The following is a 27371-nucleotide window of genomic DNA, read 5'->3' as shown; positions in this document are numbered from 1 at the left end:
TTCAGGTCATCGAGTTCGAATCTTTCAAAGTCATTTTACCGTTGTTTTAAAGAGCGTATTTCGCCCCAAAAGCGAACCGGCGAATTAGGCGCGTTTGGCAGCACTGTTTCATCGCCTGGCAAATTAGGCGTCTTTGGCAGCACTGTCCTATTCGCCGCTCTTTTGATGTTTGGTTTCTAAAGTTCAGACCGACTACGAGAATAGAAAAATTGTGTTTACTAGCGTAAAATTGTGTTTTCAAACATGTCTAAGGAGGAAGAAAACGCCGTCGAAGCGACGGACACAAATGAAAACTCGGTACGTATGTGGTATGCAGTGTAGCTCATGTTCATTCTTATGTGCAAGCAAAGAATCGGTGATGCCTATTGCCAAGCGGCTGGACGCTTGCTTTTAGGTCTGACAGATCGCTGCCAAGATGATGCTAACCAAAAAGAAAAAAAAGAAACGGCGAGCACCGAGGATAATGATCCTTCCGCTAGGATTGCGCCATGTCCGGCAACCAATGTTTCAGTTTTATTGATTTCTTTGTTTTCTACGTGGTCCGGTGGGTTTGTTTGCTTCCGATAGAATGAATCCAACTCGGATACAACGTCGTCCAACACAAAGGAACCGGACTACGATGCAACGCTCGAGACGGATCGTGGACGGCGGTTCGAGTTTCTGCTGAAGCAGACGGAAATTTTCGCTCACTTCATGAACTCAGCGCCGAACAAGGGCAGCCCACCGAAGGCACCACGCGGCCGCAAACCGAAGGTGGATAAAAATGCCGACCCGGGCGACCATCGGCACCGGAAGACGGAGCAGGAGGAGGACGAGGAGTTGCTGGCCGAGACGAACCAGAAGGCGAAAACGGTGTTCCGGTTCGAGTCGTCACCGCCCTACATCAAGGCGGGTGAGATGCGTGACTATCAGATCCGCGGACTAAACTGGATGATTTCGCTGTACGAAAACGGCATCAACGGAATCCTGGCGGACGAGATGGGACTGGGAAAGACGCTACAGACGATCTCGCTGCTCGGCTACCTGAAGAACGTGCGCAACAACCAGGGGCCGCACATCGTCATCGTACCGAAGTCGACGCTGCAGAACTGGGTGAACGAGTTCGGTCGCTGGTGTCCATCGATCCGGGCCGTGTGCCTGATCGGTGACCAGGAGACGCGCAATGCGTTCATCAGGGACGTGCTGATGCCGGGTGAGTGGGACGTTTGCATCACGTCGTACGAGATGTGTATCCGCGAGAAGGCGGTTTTCAAGAAGTTCAACTGGCGCTACATGGTGATCGACGAGGCGCATCGTATTAAGAATGAAAAATCGAAGCTTTCGGAAATTTTGCGTGAGTTTAAGACCGCCAACCGGCTGCTGCTGACCGGTACGCCGCTGCAGAACAACCTGCACGAGCTGTGGGCCCTGCTGAACTTCCTGCTGCCGGACATCTTCAACAGCGCCGAGGACTTTGACAGCTGGTTCGACGCGAACCAGTGCATGGACGACAACTCGCTGATCGAGCGTCTGCACGCCGTGTTGAAACCGTTCCTGCTGCGGCGGCTCAAGTCCGAGGTCGAAAAGCGGCTGCTGCCGAAGAAGGAGGTAAAGATTTTCGTCGGTCTGTCCAAAATGCAGCGCGAATGGTACACCAAGATTCTGATGAAGGACATCGATGTGGTGAACGGGGCTGGTAAGGTGGAGAAGATGCGCCTGCAGAACATCCTGATGCAGCTGCGCAAGTGCACCAACCACCCGTATCTGTTCGACGGTGCGGAACCGGGCCCACCGTACACGACCGACTACCATCTGCTGGAGAACAGCGGCAAGATGGTGGTGCTGGACAAGCTGCTCAACAAGCTGCAGGAGCAGGGCTCTCGCGTGCTCATCTTCAGCCAGATGACGCGCATGCTGGACATCCTGGAGGACTTTTGCCACTGGCGCGGCTATCAGTACTGTCGGCTGGACGGGCAGACGCCGCACGAGGATCGTTCGAACATGATCGCCGATTACAATGCGGAGAACAGCACCAAGTTCATCTTCATGCTGTCCACGCGTGCCGGTGGTCTCGGTATCAATCTGGCTACGGCCGATGTGGTCATCATCTATGACTCCGATTGGAATCCCCAGATGGATCTGCAGGCGATGGATCGCGCCCATCGTATCGGACAGAAGAAGCAGGTGCGCGTGTTCCGTCTCATCACGGAGAACACGGTGGAGGAGAAGATCGTTGAGCGAGCGGAGGTAAAGCTGAAGCTGGACAAGCTCGTCATCCAGCAGGGTCGGCTGGTGGACAACAAAACGACCCACCTGAACAAGGACGAAATGCTGAACATCATCCGGTTCGGTGCGAACCACGTGTTTCAGTCGCGCGACTCCGAGATCACCGACGAGGACATCGACGCGATCCTGCAGAAGGGCGAGGAGAAAACGCAGGAGCAAAACGCCAAGCTAGACAAGATGGGCGAGAGCTCGCTGCGCAGCTTCACGCTCGACACGGACAATCCGGAAAATCGCTCCGTTTACCAGTTCGAGGGTGAAGACTATCGCGAGAAGCAGAAGCTGCAGACGCTCGGCTCGTGGATTGAGCCACCGAAGCGCGAACGGAAGGCAAACTACGCGGTTGATGCGTACTTCAAGGAGGCACTGCGTGTGGCCGAACCGAAAGCTCCGAAAGCCCCGCGCCCACCGAAGCAACCGATCGTGCAGGACTTTCAGTTCTTCCCGCCCCGTCTGTTCGAGCTGCTCGATCAGGAGATCTACCACTACCGCAAGACGGTGAACTACAAGGTACCGAAGAATCCGGACCTCGGTGCCGAGGCGAACAAGGTGCAGCGCGAGGAGCAGCGCAAGATCGACGAGGCGGAACCGCTCACCGACGAGGAGCTGGTCGAGAAGGAGTCGCTGCTGACGCAGGGTTTCACCAACTGGACCAAGCGCGACTTTAATCAGTTCATCAAGGCGAACGAGAAGTACGGCCGGGACGACATCGAGAACATTGCGCGCGAGGTCGAGGGCAAGTCGCCGGACGAGGTGATGGAGTACAGTGCGGTGTTCTGGGAGCGGTGCCATGAGCTGCAGGACATCGAGCGTATCATGGCGCAGATCGAGCGCGGTGAGGCAAAGATACAGCGTCGTGCATCTATCAAGCGTGCGTTGGACAGCAAGGTAAGTTTCAAGTCATCAACCTGGTTCTACTTTCAATTCTTTTTTCGTTGAAAATTCTTTTTAATTTTTGTTTCTATGGAAACAAGTTAATTTGCCAGTGGAATTGTTACAACCATCGTTTTCCCGTTTTTCATTCACTTTCTTGCAGATGGCCCGATACCGCGCACCATTCCACCAGCTGCGGATTGCGTACGCGAACAACAAGGGTAAGAACTACACCGAGGAGGAGGACCGGTTCCTCGTTTGCATGCTGCACAAGCTTGGCTTCGACAAAGAGAACGTGTACGAGGAGCTGCGGGCGGCCGTCCGCTCCGCGCCCCAGTTCCGTTTCGACTGGTTCCTGAAGTCGCGCACCGCCCTCGAACTGCAGCGCCGCTGCAACACGCTGATCACACTGATCGAGCGAGAAAATCAGGAGCTGGAGGAGAAGGAGCGGCTCGAGAAGAAGAAAAAGACGGGCGGCGGGAATGTGGGCACGGGGGCCGGTGCTGGGGCCGGTGGCGGTGGCACACCAAAGTCCAACCAGAAGCGCAAGGCGGAAACGGCACCCGCCGCGAACGATAAGAACAAGAAGAAAAAGAAAGCCTAGAGACAGGGAGAGGGAACGTTTCGATGATGCGAATGCGTGAACGTGATTTGACTGAACCTTTGAATCGAACGAAGGAGAAGAAATAATGATAATTCTCAAAAGGAAAGGAAACATAATTCCCGACCCACATGCGCGGGGTATCGTTAGGGAGGGAAATACGTACGTACGAGCGAGAAGTGGACACATTCCGCCACCAGGCTTCGGGCTTATGATGATCTTTGAAACTGTTTCCCCTCCCGGAAGAGCAGCTGGGCAGTTTTAGTCCTGTTTTTATTACTTTTTCTGCTATCCTCCAGCGCCAATTGAAGATACTGCACTACTTTAGAAACATAACCTCAACCCAACAACTAGCTACGTAGGATAAATGTAAGACGCTAGGGTGACACAAGAGGGCGGATGTGGATGTCTTTCTGTTCTCCTTTATTTTAAGTATAGTGTAAAAAATATATTTTAATGACAACCTGCTACGTGTCGGAAATAGAAAAACAGGAAAACTGATTTAAAAAACACACACACACACACACTCACAGATAATAATCATCCAGTATTTAACCCAGGTTTTATCACACACTCTGGATAGCCAAAAGCTTTCTGTTTTCAGTTTGCTTGCTTTAGATTGATTATCCCTAGCGATTGTTATTTCGCTGCAGCACACGGCAATCATCATCAGATAACGCCACTTTCCCTAAGCCGCCTCCTTGGATGTCCCCATACTTACTCAATGCGTGTATTTATTACAATCCTCTGTAGAAATGATAAAAGCAAACATGATAGTGTACAATCGTTTGACGTGGTGTTTGTTCCGGCCGCTTTGCACAACGGCATGCCGGAAAAGCTAATAAACGCTAATAAATCTATAAATCCACTTGATCATTTATTGTGCTTGTTTGTTGTCCTCGTTGAAAAAATTCTAGGATGAAAAATCCATGATTATACCTAGTAAGTGGTATACAAAGTTCATCAAGACAAATATCATATTTTCCCATATAACACCCGATGTTCATTAATGATATTACTATGTAAATTACGGATGGTGTTATGCACGTGAATTAATGTTACAGTTCGGTTTTTGTACAAATTTTCTGTTTTCCCATTCGCTGTAAAATATCTTTTCGTACGACAATAACATTGTCGTTTGTCAAACAACAAATGTTTGTCATATACTTTTCAATATAAATTCAAATATTTTGGTTTCAGAAACAAGAAAAAAAAACTAACGTCTAGAATAGATGCCACGTAAATACGACGACATGTGTAAAGTCACCAGATTGGCAACAAAAACTAATAGTAAGTAAAATATGTTGTTGAGTAAAGTGAAAACTTTGATAAACATATAAAATATCAGCTGCCCTGATCGTATAAAACATGATAGAGTTCACCCGTATATATCGACGATGTCCTTAATGCTGAAGTACGTTCCCACGACGAGAATGAACAGTCCGAATGCCATCAGGATCAGGTTTTTTACCAGCTTCCACCGGTAGCGGCCGAAAGCGCCGGCCGTGGGCCAACGGAACACCGTATCGAGAACGATTGGCGTCAGCAGTCCGAGTGTTGCAGAGCAGATCGATCCGACGAGTCCGATGAACGGTTCTAGCTCCGGCACACCGAGCGCCAGCCCCGTCATGGCTACTAGAATGCCGAATCGTATCGTTACCTGGGCCAAGTTGTGACGTTCCGGTACGAATAAGTGTTTCACCTTGCGCCAGAGAATGTCCATCGGTACGTAGTAGTAGATGCCGAGCGTGAACAGGATGGCCACGGCAGCAAGTAACTGTGTGGACAAGGCAAGCCTTTTCGGCAAACGGGAGAGACATTAGTAAGTGCTCGACAGGTTTGTTTTCAATTGGCTTCAAACGCTTACCATTCATCGTTGGGGAGGTCGAGCGTAACGGTGGCGTGAGTGGCAGCTCCGTAGCGTGCGTATCCGAAAAATCCCGTCACATTGTACAGCACCGTGATGAAGCTCAGCACGACACCAAGTACGCCCGGGCAAGCAAGAAAGTGTTCCGGATGTTTCATCTTGTTCTCCACCGGAAGAACTACTCCGATTCCTTCGACTGCGTACACAACCGTTCTGAAAATGAATATAAAAAACGGAGGAGGTTCGCTTACTTCGACTGAAAGTTCTTTTCGGGGGCGTTCTGGCCAACGAGGATTTTTGGGGTTTGATTTCTGAATTACCCGAAAAATGATGGCAGTGCGGTTATCTCGGGAAAGAGTCGCAACCCGGACAGGTTGATCGGCTCTCGGAAGATATAGTACAGGGTGATAGCGAACGTGGCCAGGATGAGCGCATTGGCCAGGGCGGAAAATGGCACCAGGTAGCGCAGATCGCGCACTTGCGTAACAAATATCAGAGGAACGGCCGTCAGCAGGATGTAGATGCGGGTGTCCCAGTCGATTTCCAGCTTGCTGTTAACCACATCGTGCAGCGTGGTGGCGATGAAAAGCAAATACACGCAGACGGAGAAGAAGCTGACGATCAGCAGTGAGTAGTCGATGTACGCTCTGGTATGGAAAGGCGGGGTGAAAAGAACATCTAAAGATTCTACCCAGAGTCGTTTACGTTCTCTCCATTGAACACCGGGAATGGAATACATACTTTGCCGCATTTGCAAAACGTTGCGTAGATTCGGGACCGTGCCGGAAGACACTTTGGGCTGTTTCCGAGAATCCGAGCAGTGGTGTCCGGGTTCGTTTGCAGGACTTCTGGGACGTCGATACCTAGAACAAACAGTTAAGAACGATCATTACTAATATCCAAAGGAAATCAACAAACAATGTCTACCAAAAGATAAACGCAATGCGCATAGATCAGTCCCACCAGGGTCGTGCCAATAACCCCAAACACCAGTCCACCGTTTCGGAAAGCGGAAGGCATCGCCAGGATGCCGGTCCCGAGCGATCCTTTAAGCATGTGAATGATCGTGCCATTGGTGCTGGAATGTGAGAATAATGGTAAGAAACAAAACCACAGCGGAAGCAGGATGACGAAATTCGGCAATGTTCTTACGAGGTTGGTTTCTTCACACGTCGATGCCGGAACGGATCATACTCGCTATCCTCTGCCAGACCACTAAAAGGTATAAAATAGAGAGAGATGGCGAGAAAACAAAATTGTTCGCTCAAACGCACAACGTTTGACAGTCGGAATGCCGCTTACTTTGATTCAACGCCATCCACCTTGTGGAGTTCCATCTCGTTGAAAACCATGTGTGCGGGAGGATCAAGATCACCGATTGCAGTATAGATGCACTTCTATTCTGTTACGCACGCACGCACGAACTGCGGCTCGCCTTTGACAGCCGGTATGTAATCATTCGTCTGATCGCGTGGGTTCGCGTGCCTGTGCGAGACGAAACAATATACACCGGATAAAGCAGATAGGAAGCTGTTAGGAGATAAGATGTGTACGATTGTTGAGGGGTAATTTGAATCCCTCGATTTTTTTTTGCAATGCGGTGCGACAATCTTAGGTTACAAACTTCCTCCTTTGCATCCACACGAATGGTTTTTTGAGTGCTTTCTTTTGAAAAGTATAGGTTTCCATCGGTGTTATCGGTGATGTGAATTCCATAATACGTTGCCTTTAAAATACACTGAACCCTTTTACAGTTGTGGATATAGATGAACCATGGTTTGAATTTCATTAACATTGGTGCTGATAGTTATTTCCACTGATAATGTAATTCGTCCAAGGAATTTGGACTGATAATAATTTTCAAAAGGCACGTTTTTGCCCCGATGAAATTGATATTAGTTCCAGATACTGAGCACTAGATGGCGTTCAACGCATTTTTGCTAAAACACGTGACAAATGAAAAGTTTTAATCGTTCAAACAATAGGAATTCAAACGCTTTATTTAATTTTCTTTGTATTCGATATGTAAAAATCATTTGGAGTTGTTTAACATGCTTCAGAAGCCATATCTCATAGATAAAACAACTACAAAGTTAGTTTGCATTACCCACGTTGAGCGATTATTGAACAAGGTGAAGTATAACTAAATAATAGAGCTGTTGAGTATCACACGTTACTAGACGCACTTCAATGGGTTTGATTACTCTTTTATTATCTCTATATCAACAAATGTATTCTTCACAAAAACAAGTAGTCGTTCTATACAGTAGTAAATAAAAACACGTGTTATTTATAAATAATAGCCTTTGCCGTTATTTTCTAAGCACTCTCTCAGGAAGGATGTTGAGGCAGCTCCCGGAACAATGCAATGACATCTTGCAATGTGCTCCGAGGCGGTCACGATACAGGAAGCCGATGTATCGTGCATGTAGACGTTGGTCTTGTCGCACAGTATCTTAATTTAAGATACACACTGGGTGCGTTCACACTATGACCTTTTGTGCGAGTGGCGTCTGTGCTGTGGAAATATTTTTTGATTTTGGCTGCAGCTGTACTCCAGCCCTAGGACTCGTGTTCGTCGTCGTCGGTGTAAAGCTCCACGATATCCTTAATGCTGACATACGCACCGGCGACCAGCGCAAAGATGGCGAACGCACCGAAAATAACGTTTTTGATCAGCACCCAGCGGAACTTGCCGAGCTCGTTCGGCCACAGGAACACGGTCTCGACGACGCACGGTACAAACAGTCCGAGGCTGGAGAAGAACACCGCTCCTACCAGGCCGATGAAGGGCTCGAGTTCGGGTACTGCCAGTCCAACGCCACCCATTATGATCATGATGCCGGAACGCAGCGCGATCTGGGAGATCTGGTGCCGGTTCTTTGGTATTTTGTCGTGGATCTTGCGCCACAGGATGTCCATCGGAACGTAGAACTGCAGTCCGAAGGTGAACAGGATGGCGAGCGCGATCAGGATCTGTGCCACCACGGCCAACCTGAGAAAGAAAGTAACTACTCTTTTAGTACGAACTGTGATTTAGTACGCAACTAACACTTGGAACGATCTTCTTACGTGTCCTCAAGCGGAAGATTGAGTGTGATGCTTCCCTTGGACTCATCACCGAACCGAACGTAACCGAAGAAACCGATGACGGCGTACAGCACGATGACGGTTCCCATGGCCGTATTCAACACTCCAGGGCAGCCGAGGAAATGCTGCGGCTTAGCCATCGAATTTTCCACTGGCATCACTACACCAATACCTTCCATGGCGAAGATAACCGTACTGTAAACAAAGTAAAGTTCGTTAGCATTTGCTTGCAAAGTTGGAGAAGAATTTCTGGAACTAACCTGAAAAACAGGGGCAGCGTACCGAACGACGCGAACATCGGCTTATCGTCGAAGTTGAGCGAATCCTTGAAGATGTAGTACAGTGTAATGCCGAACGTGACCACGATGAACAGGTTGGCGAGGGCCGAGAACGGCACCAGGTACTTCAGCTCACGGATCTGACCGATCAGCAGGATCGGAAGCATCGTCAGCAGGATGTAGATGCGCACGCTCCAATCGTTACCGGTTTCGTGGTTGATCACGTCGTGGAAGGATGTGGCAATGAAGACGATGTACACGCAGCCCGCACTGAAGTACGTCGCCATCAGTGCGTAGTCGACGAATGCTCTTGAGGTGAAAAACGGGAATATCGAGAAGGTATGTCAGAAGAGAAGCCACCCTATTTAAATAGAAAATTTCCCTTGCCCTCCTAACTGAAATACATTGCATTGGGACCGATCATGTTCAAAACACTACTACTTCGTAACTTTTGAAATTAGTTCTAAGATTTTTCTTTATACCTTGCAAACTCCAATCAATGGAGTTGACTATGTTTTTACGTGATTAGTTTTTTGATACACCTCGTCATCACCCACAGCATCGGGTCGTAAATTTTTCCAATTTCAGTTCAACTTAAAGATTTTACAAAGAAAAAGTATTAACCCCGAAATAGTGTACTTGAAGTACACAACAAAAATTAAAATTTCATAATTTTACTATGAAAAAAAGATCATAAATTGGGCTCATGTTTGCCATTTACAAATGTACTCAAATGAAAAAAAATAAAACGTTTTCACTATGAGTGATCAAATTGACCATTTCAATGAATCCGGACATGGTTCCGGTATTTTCTCAGAGTTCGGAAAACACACTTCTGGATACAGTTTAAGATTCTTAAAAACGTTTTGTTTGAATATTTACCACTATTTGGATTTTAGCGTTAACTAACAATCAATATTTTGGTGAGATAATCCCACTTCGATGAAAATTTCAGTAAAAAACGATATGAAAGTGTTGGCAAAGTTTAATCGATTGACCTTTTCTGGTTTCGGGGCAAATAGGTAAGGTTCGCCAATGTCTCATGCAGGTAATTACAAATTCCGGCCTTGATACTGAAGAGATAATACAGGGTCGTGTTTTCTATGTCAAATAGACGTAAATAAAACATCGTCCCACCGTCTTCCTCACGGGAGGGATGGGAATTGGCGAACGATCAACAGTTGGCGTCGGTGGGTCTAGGTTAGTTTACTCGGTTGGGGTTCAGCGGTATGAAGATATCCATCGAAAGGCACACACCAGAAGATCAGCGGTCCGTTGACTTAAGCTGGCGGTTCCGTCAGATAAAAAACAAACACTAAGCCGACGATGATGCTCCGAGGACGCCGCACTTCATTCATATGCAAGGATCGGTTGTGTAATTAATTAAAATGCTTATCATCACGTCTCGTCGCGGCGAGAGGCGGCGAACGAAGGTCGTGGAGGTTCCTTTTGCTTTACGCTGCGGGTACTTACTTGGAGAAGCCGGCCAGGGGTCGTAGTTTCGGTGGCCCATACTGGAAGACGCGTTCGGCCGTTTCGGCAAAGCCCAGCACCGGTACCCGTGTCCTTTGGCAGACCATATGGGACGTCTTGACCTGAAATGGCGGAAGAAGATACAACGTACGCCATCAGTTATCATTTGCGAGCGAGCACGTGGGATTTGTCGTATGGGAAGTCCAACCCGATTCCAAAAACCTCCACCCTGATGTCATAACTCGTGCCGCCCGAAGGGCAGCGTCCGGGAGGATTGTTTTGATTACCGGAAATCAACCTGATTCGGCACGTCTCCAGTGTCGTCCACTTCTTCCGGATTGGTTTTACGAGCTCGCGTTGGCACAGTTTCACCACCGATCGAGTGGCAACAAGCGTGGGATGATTGTTGTTTGTTTGATAGGCTTATTTAGCTTTTTATGTTTGCATCCGCGGAACTGCATGAGTGGCGTATGCAAAATCGAAAGCGTTCGAGTGGCCTTCGCACCGGGAATCGGAAGTTCAGGGAATCGGCTACAAATGTCAACAATCGCGAGGTCCAACACTCGCTACTGGACTTAACCTAGAAACGGTTATGCAGTATATGGGCGGTATAATAATTAAGTCCGTGAGAATGAATCGCTTATCCATGCAGCATACAATGGCGGTTCGTTGTTTGTTCGTTTGCAAAATATTTACATTCAAATTTGGAAGCAAATTAGCACGCCTTTCAGGTCTCTAAGACCTCTACTTTCAAGTTACTAAACCAAAATCTAAGAAGGTGGTTCGATTTTTGCAAATGAATTTAATCAATATGCCCTTGCTTTCTATTCATAATGGCATATTACTTAATTTTATAATAAAACAAAAAAACATAACATACAAATTTAGTGAAAAGACAAGGTTCAATGCAAGTACGCCCACCTAATTGTCCTTTAGCTAATAACTGTGGTGTTATAAATAAAAGTAACAAAACCATCCACTAAAACCATCAGGCTAAATGATAAGAACCTGCCCACCGAACTATGATAGCATAGATAAATGATGGAATTTATAATTACGACCCCATACCGTATCACAATATTGTTCCGGCAACTGGGTAAATCATTTTCTTTTCTTGTTTATAAGCAGCACAAAACAACAATAACCACTCGATGGCACACTCGATGACTGGCGACATAAATCATGTGCGAGAGGGTGAACAAGGGTTGGAAATCTTCATCATACTGACGCATATTCATCGATAAAGTGAACCGCGTTTCACCGATCATTAACCTTATCGAAGCGACTTCTAGGGCGAGGGAGAGACGCTAGGAGATTGCTTCCAACAGCCTTAGTGAAAGGAAGGAAGCAACAACGGTAGGCTACTTAATTTAAACGGTAATTTAAGCTGTCAGTGATGTTTCCTACGGTGAAGTAACCGTTTAGTAAACATACGATCGTGAGGTGCATCAGTTCCTCAAGGATGTTTTAGGTTAGTGCACTCGATCAGCTGCAATCAGCAGAGACAGAGAGAAAGAGAGAAACCGATAACAAGATATTATCCGGTTGATTTTAACTCCATTGATTCGCCGTTCGTTGCGAATCGAAGACATCGTAAGGACCACCTTGAAAGGATACAGCGAGCGATGCATACGCGTGCACGATGTTTAAGAGTCAGTGCACTTGAACTCAACATTGGATAGAACCGGTGTGATATCGAAGCCGATGGAACTCTCTAGTTTTCAAGGCTAACCGGATTACAAGTAAGTTTACCAGGTTTGCACTGGTATAACTTTCCTGTATTCGCCTTTCATTGGTTCGTTGGTACCATGGAAATAAAACATAAACGAGTATGGGACGTTTCGTAGGACACACTTAGAAATATACCATGTAGTTGAGGAAACAAAAATCTAATCAGTAGATCAAGTACTACAAACCAAATGTATCACTATCAGAGTCCGACAGAAACAAAGGGCTGTTCTAATCAGCTCATTATCGCTCATTGTACAAATTATATTCAAAAATTGCTGGCACGTTGTACGATGATTGGGCCCGTTGGCACGTTGAATGTGAATTTGCATCTCTATATTATACACGTGTACCTGCCGAGACAGGTAGAGTACAGTCGAACATCGTGTGACTCATGTTCGATTGTCTATTACACAACAAAAGCACACACAATATGGTTATGTGAGATGATCGAGTCGAAAATGATCGCACGGTCGACCAGAATCAATCATCCAACCGAATTCATCTCCGGCACGCGCCCCAATGCTCCCGACGACAATGGACATCATGCTACCCGGGGTCATCCATCTTTCTTCCCAGTACTTACCAGTATGTGCACGCAGTGGGTACAGATGAGTCCGATGACGACGGTTCCGATGGCACCGAATAGCAAGCCGGCATTTTTGAACGCCACCGGCATGGCCAGAATACCCGTACCGAGCGAACTCTTCAGCAGGTGGATCAGTGAGCCGGTGGTCGTGTTCGGCTTTTCGATCTGCCGATGCTCGAACGGATTGTACTCGGCATCGCTGATGATCTGCGAGTCGGCTAGTTTCGTCCTGCGAAGGGTGAAAGTGATCGAAGGGTTAAAATGAAAACGTGGACTCAAAGAAAAAGTTGTCCCAAAACTCTTATCGGGTGTCGTGTGTTTCACCAAAACGAATCGGGTCGTTATCTGTACCGCAATTCGTTTTTAGACTACCGGGCCATTCCGTTTTTAGTGACCATCGTTATTGATGGCGTTTATGCTCGTAAAGCAGAGTGGCGGTAATGACGTTCGAATGTTGATAGGGATTCTCTTCAAAGGTAGTTACTTCATTTATTTGGTTGGCTAATTGATTGGGCCACTGATTGCCCAATTTATGGCCAATCGTACCCGTCATTTGACGTTAGCCGTAGATTTACAATCGACACTAAATGATTAGGCGCCTGTACTCGTGTAGGTGTCAGGGAGGACAAAATGACAAATTACTGATCATCTCGCCGCGGTTACTATCGTTTGTTACTTGATCGAAGATAGTGCACACTAGATTGAGCAATTATTTTTAAGAACTATTTTAGTATGAAGTTGTATGAAAATCATTTCATTTCAATCAGTGCTATAGCACTTTGCCACATGTTCGTATTTTAGTATTAGGAGTTACCAGTACTTACGTAGAGTTGAAGTCACTAACGCTGTATTCCGTAGATGTAGGCGCCGAAGGGTCTGATTTCACTTTCTCATCTGCCATGATGCCTGTCTAACGTCTGTGGACGTATCCAACTGAAACCGTTGAAAACATGCAGTTAGACTCTCGCTCAAATGAACTACTTAGGTAGAATGCATTAATGACGCTGATAATTAAATTAATATGCCCCACTAGGAACCACCACTTTGTTTAAATTTCATACTAACTCTCTACCTCTTTAATGTTTTACAGATCACTTGGAACAACACACCACAAACCGTCACAGGATATTCAGGGGACACTGCACAGATCACCCGAAGCGTTGTGCACCACTGAAGAGATCGCTCACGACTGTGCACGATTTATCGCCCACGAACGTATCAAATAGCTGATAGTAATTGGAAATCAATCGGACAATAAGCACATTACCCGTTATCTATTGCGATATGTCACCCCGACGGATCTAACCATGCCCCCCCCAATCTCCCTCCGGTAGGGACAATTCGCCATCCGCGCCATCGATGGACTGATTGTTTCTGCTTCCGACTGTACGTCACATTTTCGGATTGTCTGCTGCGATTTGGTTTATTTTTTCCTTCTACAAAATAATTCATCCCATTCCGTTGAACCGACGGGTGCTTGTTGACTTGTTCCCACTGTTAGCTGTGCGTCAAGAGTGGGTAAAATCAGGGGGCACTTCTGAAGTGGCAACAGCGACTGAGTAGCGAGACCAAGTGGGAAGCGAATGAAGTGGCCGTAAATAGTTAGATCTAAGATTGCAGGCCATAGTCCCACTACTAGGGATCAAGCCTTAGTCTACTGAATTTGCGCAGTTGGATTACTTAAATCTATTGATGTATTAGAATATTGTCTAATTGAGCAACATATTTAAAATTTGGCGAATACAAACTCATTGTAAAAGGAAGTTTTGTACGAATAGGGTCACGTTTTCATCGATTCAACACCGTTATCGTCAACGCACCCACTGGGAACATACATTGAAGTGGACCAGATTACGATTTGCCATCGTTGTATCAATGGTGCAGAGATTAGTAGGCATACAAGTGCATCAGGAAACGTGCGCATTGTTGCTTAGTGCGTTCAACCAACCAATCGGTAGGGATGTACCGATTAGGAGGTAAACTTTTCAATGTGAAAGTAGATGGAGCTACGCATGGACTAAAAGGCTACATAGATACATCTACTGAGAAAGTCATCATCTATCTGCTACTTAGTGCTGACCGTAGAATGTACGATACAACTGTGCAAACAATTGCAGAGCAGTTTAATTGAAAACAAGCCGTACAGAGCTACATTTGAACAGCTACAACCCCGTCACAGTGTATACATCTGTACTTTTAACAACAAGCATCACATTGATGAAGATAGTCGGAAAGCTTCGAAGAGTACATCACTACACCTTCTTTTCAAACTTTTTTTTTTATGCGTTTATTTTGGGCGATTTGTATGCCTTCATTGCGACTACACTTACGATACGGTGATCAGTATTCATGTTAGATCGTTCATTTAATCGAGGACTTGGGACTTAATCCAGGAGTAAGAAAGAAAATACTAAGTTGACTACAAACTTCTAAGAAATGCAACTCATTAAATATAGAAATAGCAGATCACACACGTTACAATTTGCATAGGAAGCACCACAAACCGAATATGTGAGACGTCTTTTCAATTGAAAGTAATTATGGCAAAAACGGAAAACAACACACATCATTTAGACAAAGGCTTTATCGTTCGGTGAGATCATTTCACATCAACCTTAAATCAATCTTACTCGTCCAGCGTAAGATTGATCTTGCACAATCTAAATCCATTCACATAAACTTACACACATACACTCCAAAATGGACGATAACGGGCTGCATATTACAGCTGGGAGGCTAATAGTCCATGATTAATTGGCGCAAATCGGGCGCACATTGTTTGAATGAACGGCAGGGACACCCTGAAAAGGGGTAGCACAATCGGAAGGCTTGATAATATTCTTAGTAGTCGTAAGAGTACTTCCAACTTGGGCTCGCTTCTTCCCCGGAGAATACCGATATCTATGAACCGCAGCTCGTCTTGTACCGATAGAAGATAAGATACACCTGAGAAGCTTGGATGGCTTGGAGGACGGCGACCATTACACACGATGCGTATGGGAGCGTCAAACAATTGGAACCGTGTTTACGAGTGACTTATTGGAGTATCAATTGCACCTGCGTGGTTTGCTACCAGTCATCGGGCGTATCTTGCCTTGCCCGGCCACAGAGTATGGTCCCATTGCCAACATGGACGGGAGAAAATCGGTTCAGCGATTGTATCTCTCCAAAGGGGGACGAATCAGTAGCGATTGGAGCAATCGGTAGCGGGATGTCGCACACTTATCGCCCGAATTCCACACAGTAAGTCACGGGACTTGCGTTATTGAAATACAACCCTATCGAAAGAGACCTTCCGAACGGTGTCCATAAACAAGTCCAGAGCTTGCGTTTCCAAGCGATCGTCATTTCCGTCAGGTCGCCTCAACCGAGGTGAACGCCGATAGTGGTTATGAATGGGGAGCTGCGATCTGTCATTCCCTGTGCGGTCAGTGATGAGATCCGACGTTATTCTTTTTCGGGTTCGGGTTATCTGTAGGGTGAATCAGATGCATTTTGTTTTGCTTGTGAAATCCTCACCAACCACCTCTCGGGACGTTAAAAGGGTGATAAGTGGAAGTGGAACATCGATATGGGATAGTGCGATTAGCTGACCTTAACATAATTTTGAACTAGTTATCAAAGATAAGCCGATGATTTGGTTTTTATCACCGCGTTACAAGTACATCGAGAGTGCCGTGGTATATTAGAGGGTGTCTATTATGAATCGCGATAATGCATGATCTATCCCAATAAACCTACGCACGATTTAAGCAAATTATGTTCGAAGAGTGTTTGACCGTTCTAGAAAATGGACTACATTTTTATGTGTATGTACATGTCTCCTACGATGGAGTCAATGGCTTACTAAGAATTTCGAGAATGTAGCACATAGCCCACTGTAGCAGAGGCAAAAATATGAATGCATAAAAATATTGACGCATTCTTACAAAACAGGCTAAGAACCCGTGCCACCGTATTTCGTTTTTCCACAAACACATTTCATAATGAGTATCCACGATCGAAGCACAAACCATTGACCTTTCTACCAGGTGTAGAGTTAGAGACCCGATCGTACCCTTGAAATTTGCTTGCTGTAGATGCCGAAAACTGTATCTGACGATGGCAATGTTACGTGCATGTTGAATATTAACGAGATACGAGAGGTTTCGTTTATTTTTTTTTTTGCGAAGGTCTTTCGTTGATACCGTAGATGGCCCGTGTTGTTTTTTTTTTCTTTTTTGTTCATCAGTTCCACCGACCGAACGTCGGTCCGGAGGCTCGTCTCGTCTACATGCCCTGAGGGGTTCAAGATATCAGTGCCGATCAATGCCTGACCGGGACAGCTGATGACAATGAGGAAATTTGTGTAGCATTCAGTGATGGAACGCTTGGCAATTTTGGCTAGTTTTTTTTTTTTTGGGTGCGAAACAGGTTTCCACGATAAGGAAGAAAATGCATTACTCTGGTTCCGTTGGTAATTGAGGCGAATGAAAGAGTTCGTCATCGACCGCGGGTCGCTGTCGGTTTGGACCAGGGTGCAATAATGGGCGCCAAATTTGGTTCTACTTCTTTGCATGGACACTTTAATTTACCCTCCTGGCGGTCTGGGGGGGCGTGCCGAAACCGAAAAACGACAAGGGAGACCTTCGAGACGTAGCGGTGGAGCTGTTCGGCGACAGACTTTTCCCTGCTAATGTGGAGAGCAAGAGCCCTCCGGCAATTCCATCCACAAAGTTGGAAGTTCGAAGGAACCTATGAAATGGAAGGGAAATCCTTCACCAATGCCGAATTTAAGGCACATTTTTTTTGGCACACTACCAATTTATATTTTGTCAAAGGTTTAATAATTGAGTTGCAAGGCCTTGTTAAAAATTGATTAACTTCCAGCGCATTTTGCTAATGAACTGGCTTGACAAGTTATCATGTTTTTAACATTCTTCGGCAGCTAACCATCAATTTCTTTGCTTTGTTTATGGCTATCACAACCTAATACACTCTATCGAAGACCGAGAAAATCAACCTGCCAGTTGCATCATGCATTCATTCCCGGTCTCCGTCGCTCTATCGTCGCCAATGTTGACGCTAATGCGCCACAGTTGCAGAATGTGTGTCACTGTCAAATATGCAGTTTTCACACGCCAGAAAAGGAAATGCATAGCGAGCTGGAACTGGTGGCCACCTTTGGCTGACACTGCAATCCACGGTCCATGGTTCGAAGCTAATCGAACGCTGTGTGAACAGACCAATCTCTTCCGTCAAACATATGGTGGATCGAGCTTGGAGCACTGCGATAAATTCTCAAGGGAGCTTGAGATACTCCTAGAGATAGTTTCACTTTTCCTTTTTATTTTCAAAGCGGCGATCGATTGCGGAACCAAATTAATATCACTCATTTCACCCTTTATCCCCACCCTGGGATCTATGATTCTCGATTGAACACTCCACTTCCACAACGTCTAGGTACCTGCGGGCCCAATTTGAGCCACCAGTCGACTAATGGATACGCGTTGTTAGCAAACAAAATATGCCACACATCGAGCCAATGAAGGGAGGTTGGCTTCTCTTAAGCGATCAATGTTTATTCTGATAACGCCGTTACCCTCTCAACGTAAAAATCGAATCGCTATCATTGGAACCGACCGTAAAAAACCCGGTCCAAGGGAAATGGGTGTACCCTACAGAATATCTCAATTTTACGTCGCTATCTACCCGTCGGGGGGAGGGGCGATGGCGCAATAGTGTGGAGCGATTTTATTTGATCGGTACGAACCATAATTTAAATCTGGAACCGACAATCACTGAACGGACCCGTAACCGACACAACTGAATGGCTAAAACTAGTTGAACTTGACATTCGTGGTATTTGAAATAAAAAAAAGGTATACTATCCGATCGAGCTCCAACAAACGTAAACGGATACAGCATCCGATTGCAATCACGTGCCTGGTTCCGTTGAAACCGTTTTGGAGGTAATTAAAATTGTTGTCCATGTTTGGTTTGCAAAATATCCTATTAATGTTATTTGATGTGCTTGCTTATTTAAAAATAGCTTTGTTAAATTAAGCCCTTGGTAAAATTTGTAGTAAATTATTTGGTTTTGTTTTTAAGGGCAATCGAATTAAACATAATTTGGATTGTAAAAATTATTGAATTAAAAAGCAGACAGTATATTTGAGTAGTTTTTAATCCTTGACTTTCTACACCTTTCTATAAGTCTGGTCACATTTTGTATAACACGTCCTAAAGCAATCAACATATAATCAGTGCAACAACTTTGTTATCACAATTTGTAATAGATCAACTATTGCAGGTGGTTAAACACTAAAATTGATCACGAATCACGTGCAACAAATCACAGTTTCTTTTCCTTTCCCCTTCAACAGTCTATTGATTGGCTTGCCGATTTAGTTTGTTTACCTCCTTCACGTGTGTGTATTGCGTCCTATCACGAATTAAGAAAAATTGAGGGTAATTACTAGTGTTTATCGGAAAGCTTCGCGGGCCACAGTCAACGAGTACTAGTGCACATACACACACACAGACACACCTGAGGTAAAATGAGCACACTGTATGGCTCGCCGTATTGTTCCTCCAGCGCGGAGGACTACGAAATTGAAAGTGCGTGCGTAGCGTCGCTCGGTTGACAGCGTACTGTTTGCCAGTTGTGAACGGGTTCGCTTAAATGTTCTGATCGCCAAACCCCGACGAGCGGGAGCGTTTGAAGCGGTGCGGCTATTTTTTCTCTACCAGCGTACATCGTCAAAGCCTCCATCGTCTCGGAGGTCTCCTCGCGATCAGCCGATCAGCTTCTGCTGGAGTCACCCTTCGGATTCAGACGCTGAGAATCGTTTGAATTTACAACCCATGTGGCCGCTGCAACATGCTGTGTGACGTCCGCCTAGAGTTTCGCCTCGAAAGGATTTTGTCGAACAGCACAGTTGATCTTGGCGCATAAATATGAGGAGGAAGTGCACCACGCGGCGTGCGAGAGGTCGATACACGATATCGTGATGGATTGACCGGTGGCGCGTGGGAGTCGCCATGTGAGATGCGCAGTTTTGCACCCAGAGAGGGCGAAGATTTTAAAAGTCACGGACCTCGTGGCAATGCGGCGAAGCATATGTTTGCGTCTGGTTCACTAGGCAGACGACACACCGGTCGTCCTTCCAGGTTGCTGCCGGAGATGCTGCTTTCGAAAGTCCGGCAATGACCTAGCGAGGTGGCGGAAGTGGATTTAGCGTTTGCGTGGTAGTTGGCGCTATCCTGCACGTGAGGTGATTTCAAATTGGTGGTAAAGAAGTGACGGCCACCGATTGTCCATGTCGGGTATATGGTATATCGGTATTGACGCACCGCTGGTATTGTGAAAAGACATTAAAGCGTGTTTAATTATGTTCCATACCATTTTGTACTTTGCATACCTTATAGAATGGTCATCGTTATAAGTGAGGCATTTGAGTTCTATACTGCAATAGTGTTTGTAGCTTATGATTCACTAAATAAAATTTATCGAAATATTAAAACACGGTGAGCAATGGTGTATAAATATTTTTCAATACTGCCAGGACTGACAATTACGTAAGCAATATGCTTGAAGAAAGAAAAGAAACAGAATGGCGTTGTAAAACCTATTACCTCTTTGCTTAACGAAACTATTAATCAATTCAGGTAACGATTGCGAGTAAAGAATAAACATCCTTATTATTAGTTTCAGGTTAATTCTTAAACTCTCACGCACATTCGCCCCGATCTTGTTAACGTGTGCATTGAATAGCAGCGCATACTGCATAAAACGATCTTTTTCATAAAAACGACTTTAACTAAGGGAACAATTGTCATCGCTTTGAGTTTCTAGGTAGCCAATCCTTGGGCCTGATACTTTCTACGGGGGATGTGCGAAAAATTAATTTTTAAGGAATTCGTGCAATAGGTAACATCTACCGCAAAAAAAAAAAGTATGAACAGTAAACACAAGTGTCCGTTTGTTCCATATCTTGGTGACCCGCATTGAACGTGCTAACTCGCACGTGTTTTTCTTCTGCTGCTTCTTCTTCTTTGCTTGGGAGGATTTAATCCAATTCGGCTATTGAATCCTACTTCCAGGGCCAAGATAATCTCATGATGTCTAGGGGGCTACTAAGGCCATATGCCCCATGACTTCTTCTTCTTCTCTAACGGTAGAAGAATATAATTCTGATACTAACAGAATAATAGAGACAAATATTGCGAAGCATCTTGAACGAGGGTGAAAATGCCATTTTTTAGAGTCGTTAAACGGAGAGCTTTTTCACACTAGTCATCACCAAAATTTAGGCATGACTAAGATCAATGTAAAAAAAGGTCGCAGCGTACCACGTAACGAGTCAAAAACCGTGGGAATATTTTTGACAGTTGGTTTAAATTTTGTTTGCCTCTTACGATCAGTCAGGAAAGTGGAGTAAAACTACAAAATTGGTATGTTTCATCGCGTACAGTCAGCATCCGACTTACGCGGATAATGGGGACCAGAGAAATCCGCGTATCTCGAATTTCCGCGTATCTCGAATATTGCTTGACACATAGTTTATACTAGGAGGTAAGAGATCGAGTACATGTATCATAGGATATTGATTTTTTTTCTTTGTCCATTAATATGAATGCAATGCAAGCGTATTCAAACAACATAAATTGCAACAATCGAAATAAACAGCGTAAGTTATGCAAATGCGTAATTTACATATTTATTCGTGTGGTTGTACATCTCAGGAATTTAAATCGATGTAATAAACCCAATCTACTGTCAAATTTTGAAAACCGCGTATCTCCGAATCCGCGTAAGTCGAGAGCCGCGTAACTCGAGAACAGACTGTATACGCTTGGCCTGAATATCGACGATACACGAGAGACCAGCGATTACGCTTCGTTTACCGTGCCCTTTACGCTAATGTTTGAGACCGAACGCTATAGCATATATCGAGCTTTCGCGCATTGCGGATTTCTTCTGCCATATCGCTTATACTTCATATTGATGAGTTGAAACTGAAAGGAATTATTATTTAACAAATCTTCTATCCATATTTCCATTTCTTCTATTATCTCATTACGTTTCCGTGTAGCCATTGAAACACCGTTCGCAGAATTCGCGCAGATGCCATTCTGGCATTTTCACGCATATTATATTTGCTTTGGATGATGGTGGTTTCCTAAAATTGTTATACCACGCTTCTTCCAACTACTTTTATTATTTGAAGCCATATTAATCGGTTTAAAAATACAGTGCAGCTTAACGAAACAAGAACCAATGAGTATTAATTGTAGAAACAATTGAAAATTTCTTGGAAATTCAGGGCGCTGCAGTCATGGCCTTTAAACGGCTATTAAAAAATGCGTATTAAAAACTTCATTCGACCAAAAAAAAGCAAAATTGACCAATCGGAACTCAAGCAACAACGGTAAACGCTACGAACTACCATTTTTCCGATAATCGCGTTTATCGAGTATAGCGTACTGCGGGGATCTACTGTATACGACAAACGTTGGATGGGACAGGCTGCGTGCGTTACACGGGCGGCTGCGTACCTGGCATTAAACGTTGAAATGTCAAAGTTGTTTTGGTTATGTGACTAATTCGACTCAAATCATTGTGAGTCGATTCAAACAGTTTAGGATCAAGTCTGAATCGAATCATATCGAGTCCCAAACCAATCAAATCTGATTCGAATCCTAATGGAATCAAATCTTTAGAATCCGTCAAATGGGATTCGAATCTTCGAATCTTCCGAATCCCGATTCTGTCAACACTATTCGAAACACACACGTGCATTTGTTGTCGGTAAAGTGCGGTTCACAAAAGCACCAGCGGAATTAACTTTGAAGTAAATATGCAAAAACACCGCAAATTCAATCCGAAGAAAAGGCCAAAGAATGGCAAACCAAAGCCGAAGGGCGAGGGTGAAAAAAAGGGCCAAGGAAAACCCAGCTGGAAACCGGTTCAAATCAGTGGCCCTGTGATAGCCGATGATGGTGCCGATTTCGGTGGCTTTATCGGTTTGGAGGTGATGGAAAACTACGACGACTTTGTGCGGAATGAGAAAGTGGTGGTAATTATTTATCCCCTGCATTAGTTAAATTTTTGCTCACACAATGTTATTACCGTTTCAGTTGGACGATGATATGGAATTTGGAAACACGAAAAAGAAGCCTAAACGCAAACGAGGAATGCACAGCGATTCGGATGAAAGTGAAACGGAAATGGAAGTGTATAGCCGAGAAAAAAACCTGAAGGTACCGAAATTGACCATGTCCGCGTTCCTTGAATCCACCGAGGACGATTCTGGTTTCGACGACATACCCAAGAAGAAAAATAATGAGAAACCAGACTCGAAGAAAGTGGATCTGGTGGAAAAAGTTGAGCGCACGGAATCGGCGAAATCATCCTCAAAAGCGAAGGAAACATCTTTAAAACCCCGGGAAACTGTGAAACTAGAAAAGGAACTGAAAAGCAGGGAAAATGTGGAAGCGAAATCAAAGGTTGATGAGGAAGAAGCGGAACCATCCAAACCATTTTCGATGCTGCTTAAGCCTCCCAAGCAAAAAGAAAAAATGAAAAAACAAGTTTCAAAGAAACAGGGTGAGAAAGCGGAAGCACAACAATCCTTTTCATCTGCAGATTATATAGTAAGTATTTGTAGAATGTATTTAATATACGTTACTCACCCCAATATTGTTATCTCCTCTCGGCAGTCTTGGATAGAGCTGGGCGTCTCGGAACCGATCGTAAAAGCGCTTGCCGATAAAGGCTTCAAGGTGCCGACGGAGATACAGAGCAAATCGCTGCCGGTGGCGATTTTGGGGTGTCGGGATTTGCTCGGTGCTGCCGAAACGGGTAGCGGCAAAACGTTGGCTTTCGGCATACCGATGCTGGAGGGTATCATGAAGCTGAAGCAACAGGACGAACTCACCTGCGTCGAGGATCATCGTTCCAGTGATCACGAGCTAACGCCACCACCGGAGGACATGGACGACATGCCGGAGGACGTGCGGCGGGTGTTTGCAACCGAGGGAAGCAAACTGCAGAGTAATCGTGCGGATCCGAACAAACCCCTTTACGGGTTGATCCTCACGCCGACGCGTGAACTGGCAGTGCAAATCAACGATCACCTGAAGGCAGTCGCAAAGTACACCGGCATCAACATTGCGACCGTATTCGGAGGGTTAGCCGCGGTGAAGCAGGAACGTTTGCTACGCAAGTGTCCGGAAATTGTGATCGCCACCCCAGGACGCCTGTGGGAGCTTATTCAAGGTGGCAATGCTCATCTCACGAAAGTAGCACAGATAAGGTAGCGTCGCATTGTTAATGTGAAGACAACGTTGAACGTGTTATTTAAAAGTTGTCTGTCTTTTGCTTACCCCCTGTAGATTTCTCGTCATCGACGAAACGGACCGTATGCTGGAAAAGGGACACTTTGAAGAGCTGAAGCAACTTTTGGAGCTAATCAACTCCAATGAAGAGGCGAAAAATCGTCGTCGCAACTACATCTTCTCTGCGACACTGACAATGGATCACGATTTGCCGGAACATTTGATGAGTAAGGTCTTCAAGGATAGAATGCTCGTTATGCCATAACATAACAAAATGTCGTTTCCTTTTCTTAGAAAATGCCAAGAAAGCTAAGAAGGTGATCAAAGAAACGCCCGGAATGCGGATGAATAATCTGATTCAAGTCGTCGGCATGACCGATCCAAAGATCGTCGATCTTACGCAAGACCATGGCACCGCGCACACTCTCACCGAGTCGCGCATTGTATGCTCGGCGGAACAGAAAGATTACTTCCTTTACTACTTCCTCGAGCGCCATCCGGGACGTACGCTGGTGTTTTGCAATTCGATCGACTGCGTGAAGCGGCTCGTGTCGCTGCTCGATTATCTCAACTGCAGCCCGTTGAGTCTGTTCGGAAGCATGCAGCAGCAGCAGCGACTAAAGAATCTGGAGCGCTTCACCGCCAACCCGAAGGCGCTTCTCGTGGCAACCGACGTGGCCGCTCGTGGGCTCGACATCCCGAACGTGGATCACGTTATCCACTACCAGGTGCCGAAAACGACCGAAAACTACGTTCATCGGTCGGGGCGTACGGCACGTGCCAGCCGGGAAGGGCTCGCCCTTCTGCTGATCTCGCCCGCCGAGATGAAGGACTACGTGAAGCTGAATCAGAACCTTGGGCGCTCGGAGGATCTTCCGCTATATCCGACCTCCGACCGGATGATGCGCCAGATCAAACTGCGTGTCAACTTGGCACGTGAAATCGAGCGGATGGATCTGCAGCAGCGCCGTACCGGGGCCGAGCGGTCGTGGCAGGACAAGCTAGAGCAGGAGTTCCAGAACGACTCGGACGTCGACAGCGAGCAGGAGGAGCTGCGCAAGATTGAACAGTCGAAGTGGAAGCGCGGGTTCAAGGCGAAACGGTTGGAGCTGAGCAAGATGCTTGCCGCTCCGCTCTTCATGGAACGTAAGGTCGAGATGCGTTTCCCAACGTCACACCTTGCGCTGACGCCGAAACAGGACACTGGCAAGTCGGCTATCAATCTGGTGCGTGAGGCCGAGCAGGAACGTATTGCAGCGACGAAACGGCGCGGGAAGAAGAAACAAAACTAAACGGCGCAAGAGGGTGCATGTAAAGAATAGGTTTTTTTTCTTTTAGCAAATAAAGCTTTATCCCTGGTAATACTTATGTTTGAGTAACACTTAACCTATCATCTAAATCAAAAACTGCTAAATGTTGAGCAATATTTTGTTCCACTCTTTCCCATTTTTTCTATACATTTCCGTCGTCTTGCTCTTGTTCTTACCCTTGTTAATGTTTTGAAACGTACATCCGCACACCCTTCACCACCAGCGAGCGGGTGTACTTGGCCAAGATCGACGTCACGCCCACCGTCGGCGTGGCAAAGCACTCGATGTATGGTTCGATCTGCTCCAGATTCCACCGTTCCTTCGTGCGGAAGAGTGTATTGAGGCGTACGAGTAAGTTCATCGGTAGGTCGGCTTCGTTAAGGCCGCGCACGCACGGCACATTGCCTTCCCGATCGACGATGCCGATGCCACGCAGATACTTTTCGCTTACTTCGAAACCATCCGGAAGGGCCTCCTGCCAGGTGACGAGAAACTCATCGATGTGAAATTTCAGCCCGTTCTGGAGTATTTTCTCAGCAAACAACGCGCAGACCATATCCTCGCGGTACTGCCACCGGTCCGGCATGCGCTCGCTCGGGATCGTATAGACATCGAACGTTCCGTTTACGATCTCGTACGGTATGATTCCTTGCATCGCTTCGAGTGTTGTGTCCTTATCGATCGCATCCAGTTCCCAGGAGTTTTCTAGGATCACACCCAACAGCAGCGTGAGAACGCGGTACTCGTATCTGGAAAAAGAAAGTTGAAGCTGATTTAGCTTAGAACGACCCAAGACTAGAATTGTTAAACTTCGCTTACTCTATGTCAAGCATCCGAACACGATCTTCCACCTCAATGGCACGATACTTTTTTAAACCCTCGTGAAATTCCTCCTTGCTACACTGCACGGTGTCAAGGAGCTGGCCAAACCGAAAAAGCAGCGAACGATCGATTAAATGTTCATTCTCCGGCCCGGCGTATCGTGTTAACCGTAGCAAATCAATAATCTTCCGATACTTTGGTTTCACTTGGCGCAGCTCGAAATAGTCGTGAAACACCTTTACAACCTCCTTGCGCTCAACGGCATCGATCGTGTCGATGGCCTCGGACTCATCCTCCTCCTCCATGCTGCTATCCATCGACGTGTTGACTCCACCTTTGGGACTTTTGATCGGTGACCGGCTGGTCGCTTGGGCCAGCTTCAACCCGTTTACCAGCAGCAAACTGTTCGATATCTCCGCCTCCTTTACCTCGTACGTGCGGGATTCAGTGCAAAACACGACCTTCTCATTGAGCGCTCCCTTGAAGCACACCTCATCGTTGTTTTCCACCGCCTGCAGGATGTGGTCGTCCACTTCCAGGAGCTTGATGTTGCCCAAATCGTGCCCGGGCTCTTCCTTCGGGTAGTAGATAGCCTGCGCCGTGTTGGTGAGGTTCTTGTGGTCGAGTTTTGCGTGCTTTACGATTAAGCGCACATCATCGATCGTTCTTGAGTAGCTGTTTGTTTAAGACAGAAAAATAGAACATTTTGAAGAGCATGATTTAGAGGGGCCGTTTGTAAATACTTACTCTTGGCTGTAGATCATCTTGTGCGGCAAGACGGCTGTTTGATACGGCTGTTTGACCTCAAAATATTCAGGGCATCTTTATTTTTCAAAACAACATTTAATATTCGCGCGCGCTTAACATTTGACGTTTGCCTGTTGGGGCATGTTCGCTGAGTACACAAGGTGCCTCCATTAATTTTGAAATCACTGTCAATGAAAACCGTTGGAAAAAACTAACGAAATCGTCGAACAAAAGTGGGTGTTTCCTAAATTCTGAACACAAGCAATTTGTTTGTAATAACTTATTTCCACATAGTCTAAGCCAAAAAAAAGCTTTTTGATTAAAAAAATCCAGATCAAAACACAACTGATCAGCAGGCATGTGAATACTCTGAAACTTCCTTAAAATAAATAAAAATGCTTAACATAAG

The 27371-nt window shown here is 45.8% G+C and overlaps 5 protein-coding genes across 5 annotated transcripts; 2 read left to right on the top strand and 3 right to left on the bottom strand.

Annotated features, from left to right (window-relative positions):
- Positions 1-167: 167 nt before the first annotated feature.
- LOC131260996 (chromatin-remodeling complex ATPase chain Iswi) lies at positions 168-4199 on the top strand. Its single transcript, XM_058262870.1, has 3 exons — positions 168-297; positions 568-3150; positions 3299-4199. The coding sequence occupies exons 1-3, from the start codon at positions 244-246 to the stop codon at positions 3737-3739; spliced, it is 3078 nt and encodes a 1025-aa protein (XP_058118853.1). The 5' UTR covers positions 168-243; the 3' UTR covers positions 3740-4199.
- A 396-nt stretch (positions 4200-4595) lies between these two features.
- Positions 4596-6996, bottom strand: LOC131260997 (proton-coupled amino acid transporter-like protein CG1139). Its single transcript, XM_058262871.1, has 7 exons — positions 6906-6996; positions 6756-6818; positions 6531-6681; positions 6345-6466; positions 5924-6250; positions 5604-5816; positions 4596-5532 (listed from the first exon to the last, which is right to left on the bottom strand). The coding sequence occupies exons 1-7, from the start codon at positions 6953-6955 to the stop codon at positions 5115-5117; spliced, it is 1344 nt and encodes a 447-aa protein (XP_058118854.1). The 5' UTR covers positions 6956-6996; the 3' UTR covers positions 4596-5114.
- An 820-nt stretch (positions 6997-7816) lies between these two features.
- Positions 7817-13662, bottom strand: LOC131258851 (proton-coupled amino acid transporter-like protein pathetic). Its single transcript, XM_058260239.1, has 6 exons — positions 13586-13662; positions 12759-12990; positions 10445-10566; positions 8954-9280; positions 8676-8888; positions 7817-8598 (listed from the first exon to the last, which is right to left on the bottom strand). The coding sequence occupies exons 1-6, from the start codon at positions 13660-13662 to the stop codon at positions 8166-8168; spliced, it is 1404 nt and encodes a 467-aa protein (XP_058116222.1). The 3' UTR covers positions 7817-8165.
- Positions 13663-22534: 8872 nt separating this feature from the next.
- Positions 22535-25451, top strand: LOC131259527 (ATP-dependent RNA helicase ddx24). Its single transcript, XM_058261035.1, has 5 exons — positions 22535-22822; positions 22884-23399; positions 23466-24061; positions 24141-24310; positions 24378-25451. Exons 1-5 carry the CDS (start codon positions 22604-22606, stop codon positions 25373-25375), a joined length of 2499 nt encoding a protein of 832 aa, XP_058117018.1. The 5' UTR covers positions 22535-22603; the 3' UTR covers positions 25376-25451.
- Positions 25396-27039, bottom strand: LOC131259548 (sister chromatid cohesion protein DCC1). The gene is made up of 3 exons (XM_058261063.1): positions 26963-27039; positions 26213-26890; positions 25396-26142 (listed from the first exon to the last, which is right to left on the bottom strand). The coding sequence occupies exons 1-3, from the start codon at positions 26977-26979 to the stop codon at positions 25575-25577; spliced, it is 1263 nt and encodes a 420-aa protein (XP_058117046.1). The 5' UTR covers positions 26980-27039; the 3' UTR covers positions 25396-25574.
- Between the last annotated feature and the right edge of the window lie 332 nt (positions 27040-27371).

This window comes from Anopheles coustani, chromosome 3 (assembly GCF_943734705.1).
Source record: "Anopheles coustani chromosome 3, idAnoCousDA_361_x.2, whole genome shotgun sequence".
Classification (NCBI taxonomy): Eukaryota; Metazoa; Arthropoda; class Insecta; order Diptera; family Culicidae; genus Anopheles; species Anopheles coustani.
Note: the sequence above shows the minus strand (reverse complement) of the source record. Positions and strands in the feature narration are given on the sequence as shown.

Excerpts from the sequence above, each read along its gene's own strand:
- LOC131260996 (XM_058262870.1), top strand. The coding sequence starts at position 244 with ATGTCTAAGGAGGAAGAAAACGCCGTCGAAGCGACGGACACAAATGAA. Across the intron at positions 298-567 it reads CGGACACAAATGAAAACTCG|AATGAATCCAACTCGGATAC; the intron begins GTACGTATGTGG and ends TGCTTCCGATAG. Across the intron at positions 3,151-3,298 it reads AGCGTGCGTTGGACAGCAAG|ATGGCCCGATACCGCGCACC; the intron begins GTAAGTTTCAAG and ends ACTTTCTTGCAG.
- LOC131260997 (XM_058262871.1), bottom strand. The coding sequence starts at position 6,955 with ATGGTTTTCAACGAGATGGAACTCCACAAGGTGGATGGCGTTGAATCA. Across the intron at positions 6,682-6,755 it reads CGTGTGAAGAAACCAACCTC|CACCAATGGCACGATCATTC; the intron begins GTAAGAACATTG and ends CTCACATTCCAG. Across the intron at positions 6,467-6,530 it reads CGCATTGCGTTTATCTTTTG|GTATCGACGTCCCAGAAGTC; the intron begins GTAGACATTGTT and ends TGTTTGTTCTAG.
- LOC131258851 (XM_058260239.1), bottom strand. The coding sequence starts at position 13,662 with ATGGCAGATGAGAAAGTGAAATCAGACCCTTCGGCGCCTACATCTACG. Across the intron at positions 9,281-10,444 it reads CCCCTGGCCGGCTTCTCCAA|AGCATTCGTCGACTACGCAC; the intron begins GTAAGTACCCGC and ends TTTCACCTCAAG. Across the intron at positions 8,599-8,675 it reads AATCTTCCGCTTGAGGACAC|GTTGGCCGTGGTGGCACAGA; the intron begins GTAAGAAGATCG and ends TTTCTTTCTCAG.
- LOC131259527 (XM_058261035.1), top strand. The coding sequence starts at position 22,604 with ATGCAAAAACACCGCAAATTCAATCCGAAGAAAAGGCCAAAGAATGGC. Across the intron at positions 22,823-22,883 it reads TGCGGAATGAGAAAGTGGTG|TTGGACGATGATATGGAATT; the intron begins GTAATTATTTAT and ends TTACCGTTTCAG. Across the intron at positions 24,311-24,377 it reads TTTGCCGGAACATTTGATGA|AAAATGCCAAGAAAGCTAAG; the intron begins GTAAGGTCTTCA and ends TCCTTTTCTTAG.
- LOC131259548 (XM_058261063.1), bottom strand. Across the intron at positions 26,143-26,212 it reads GTTCGGATGCTTGACATAGA|ATACGAGTACCGCGTTCTCA; the intron begins GTAAGCGAAGTT and ends TTCTTTTTCCAG.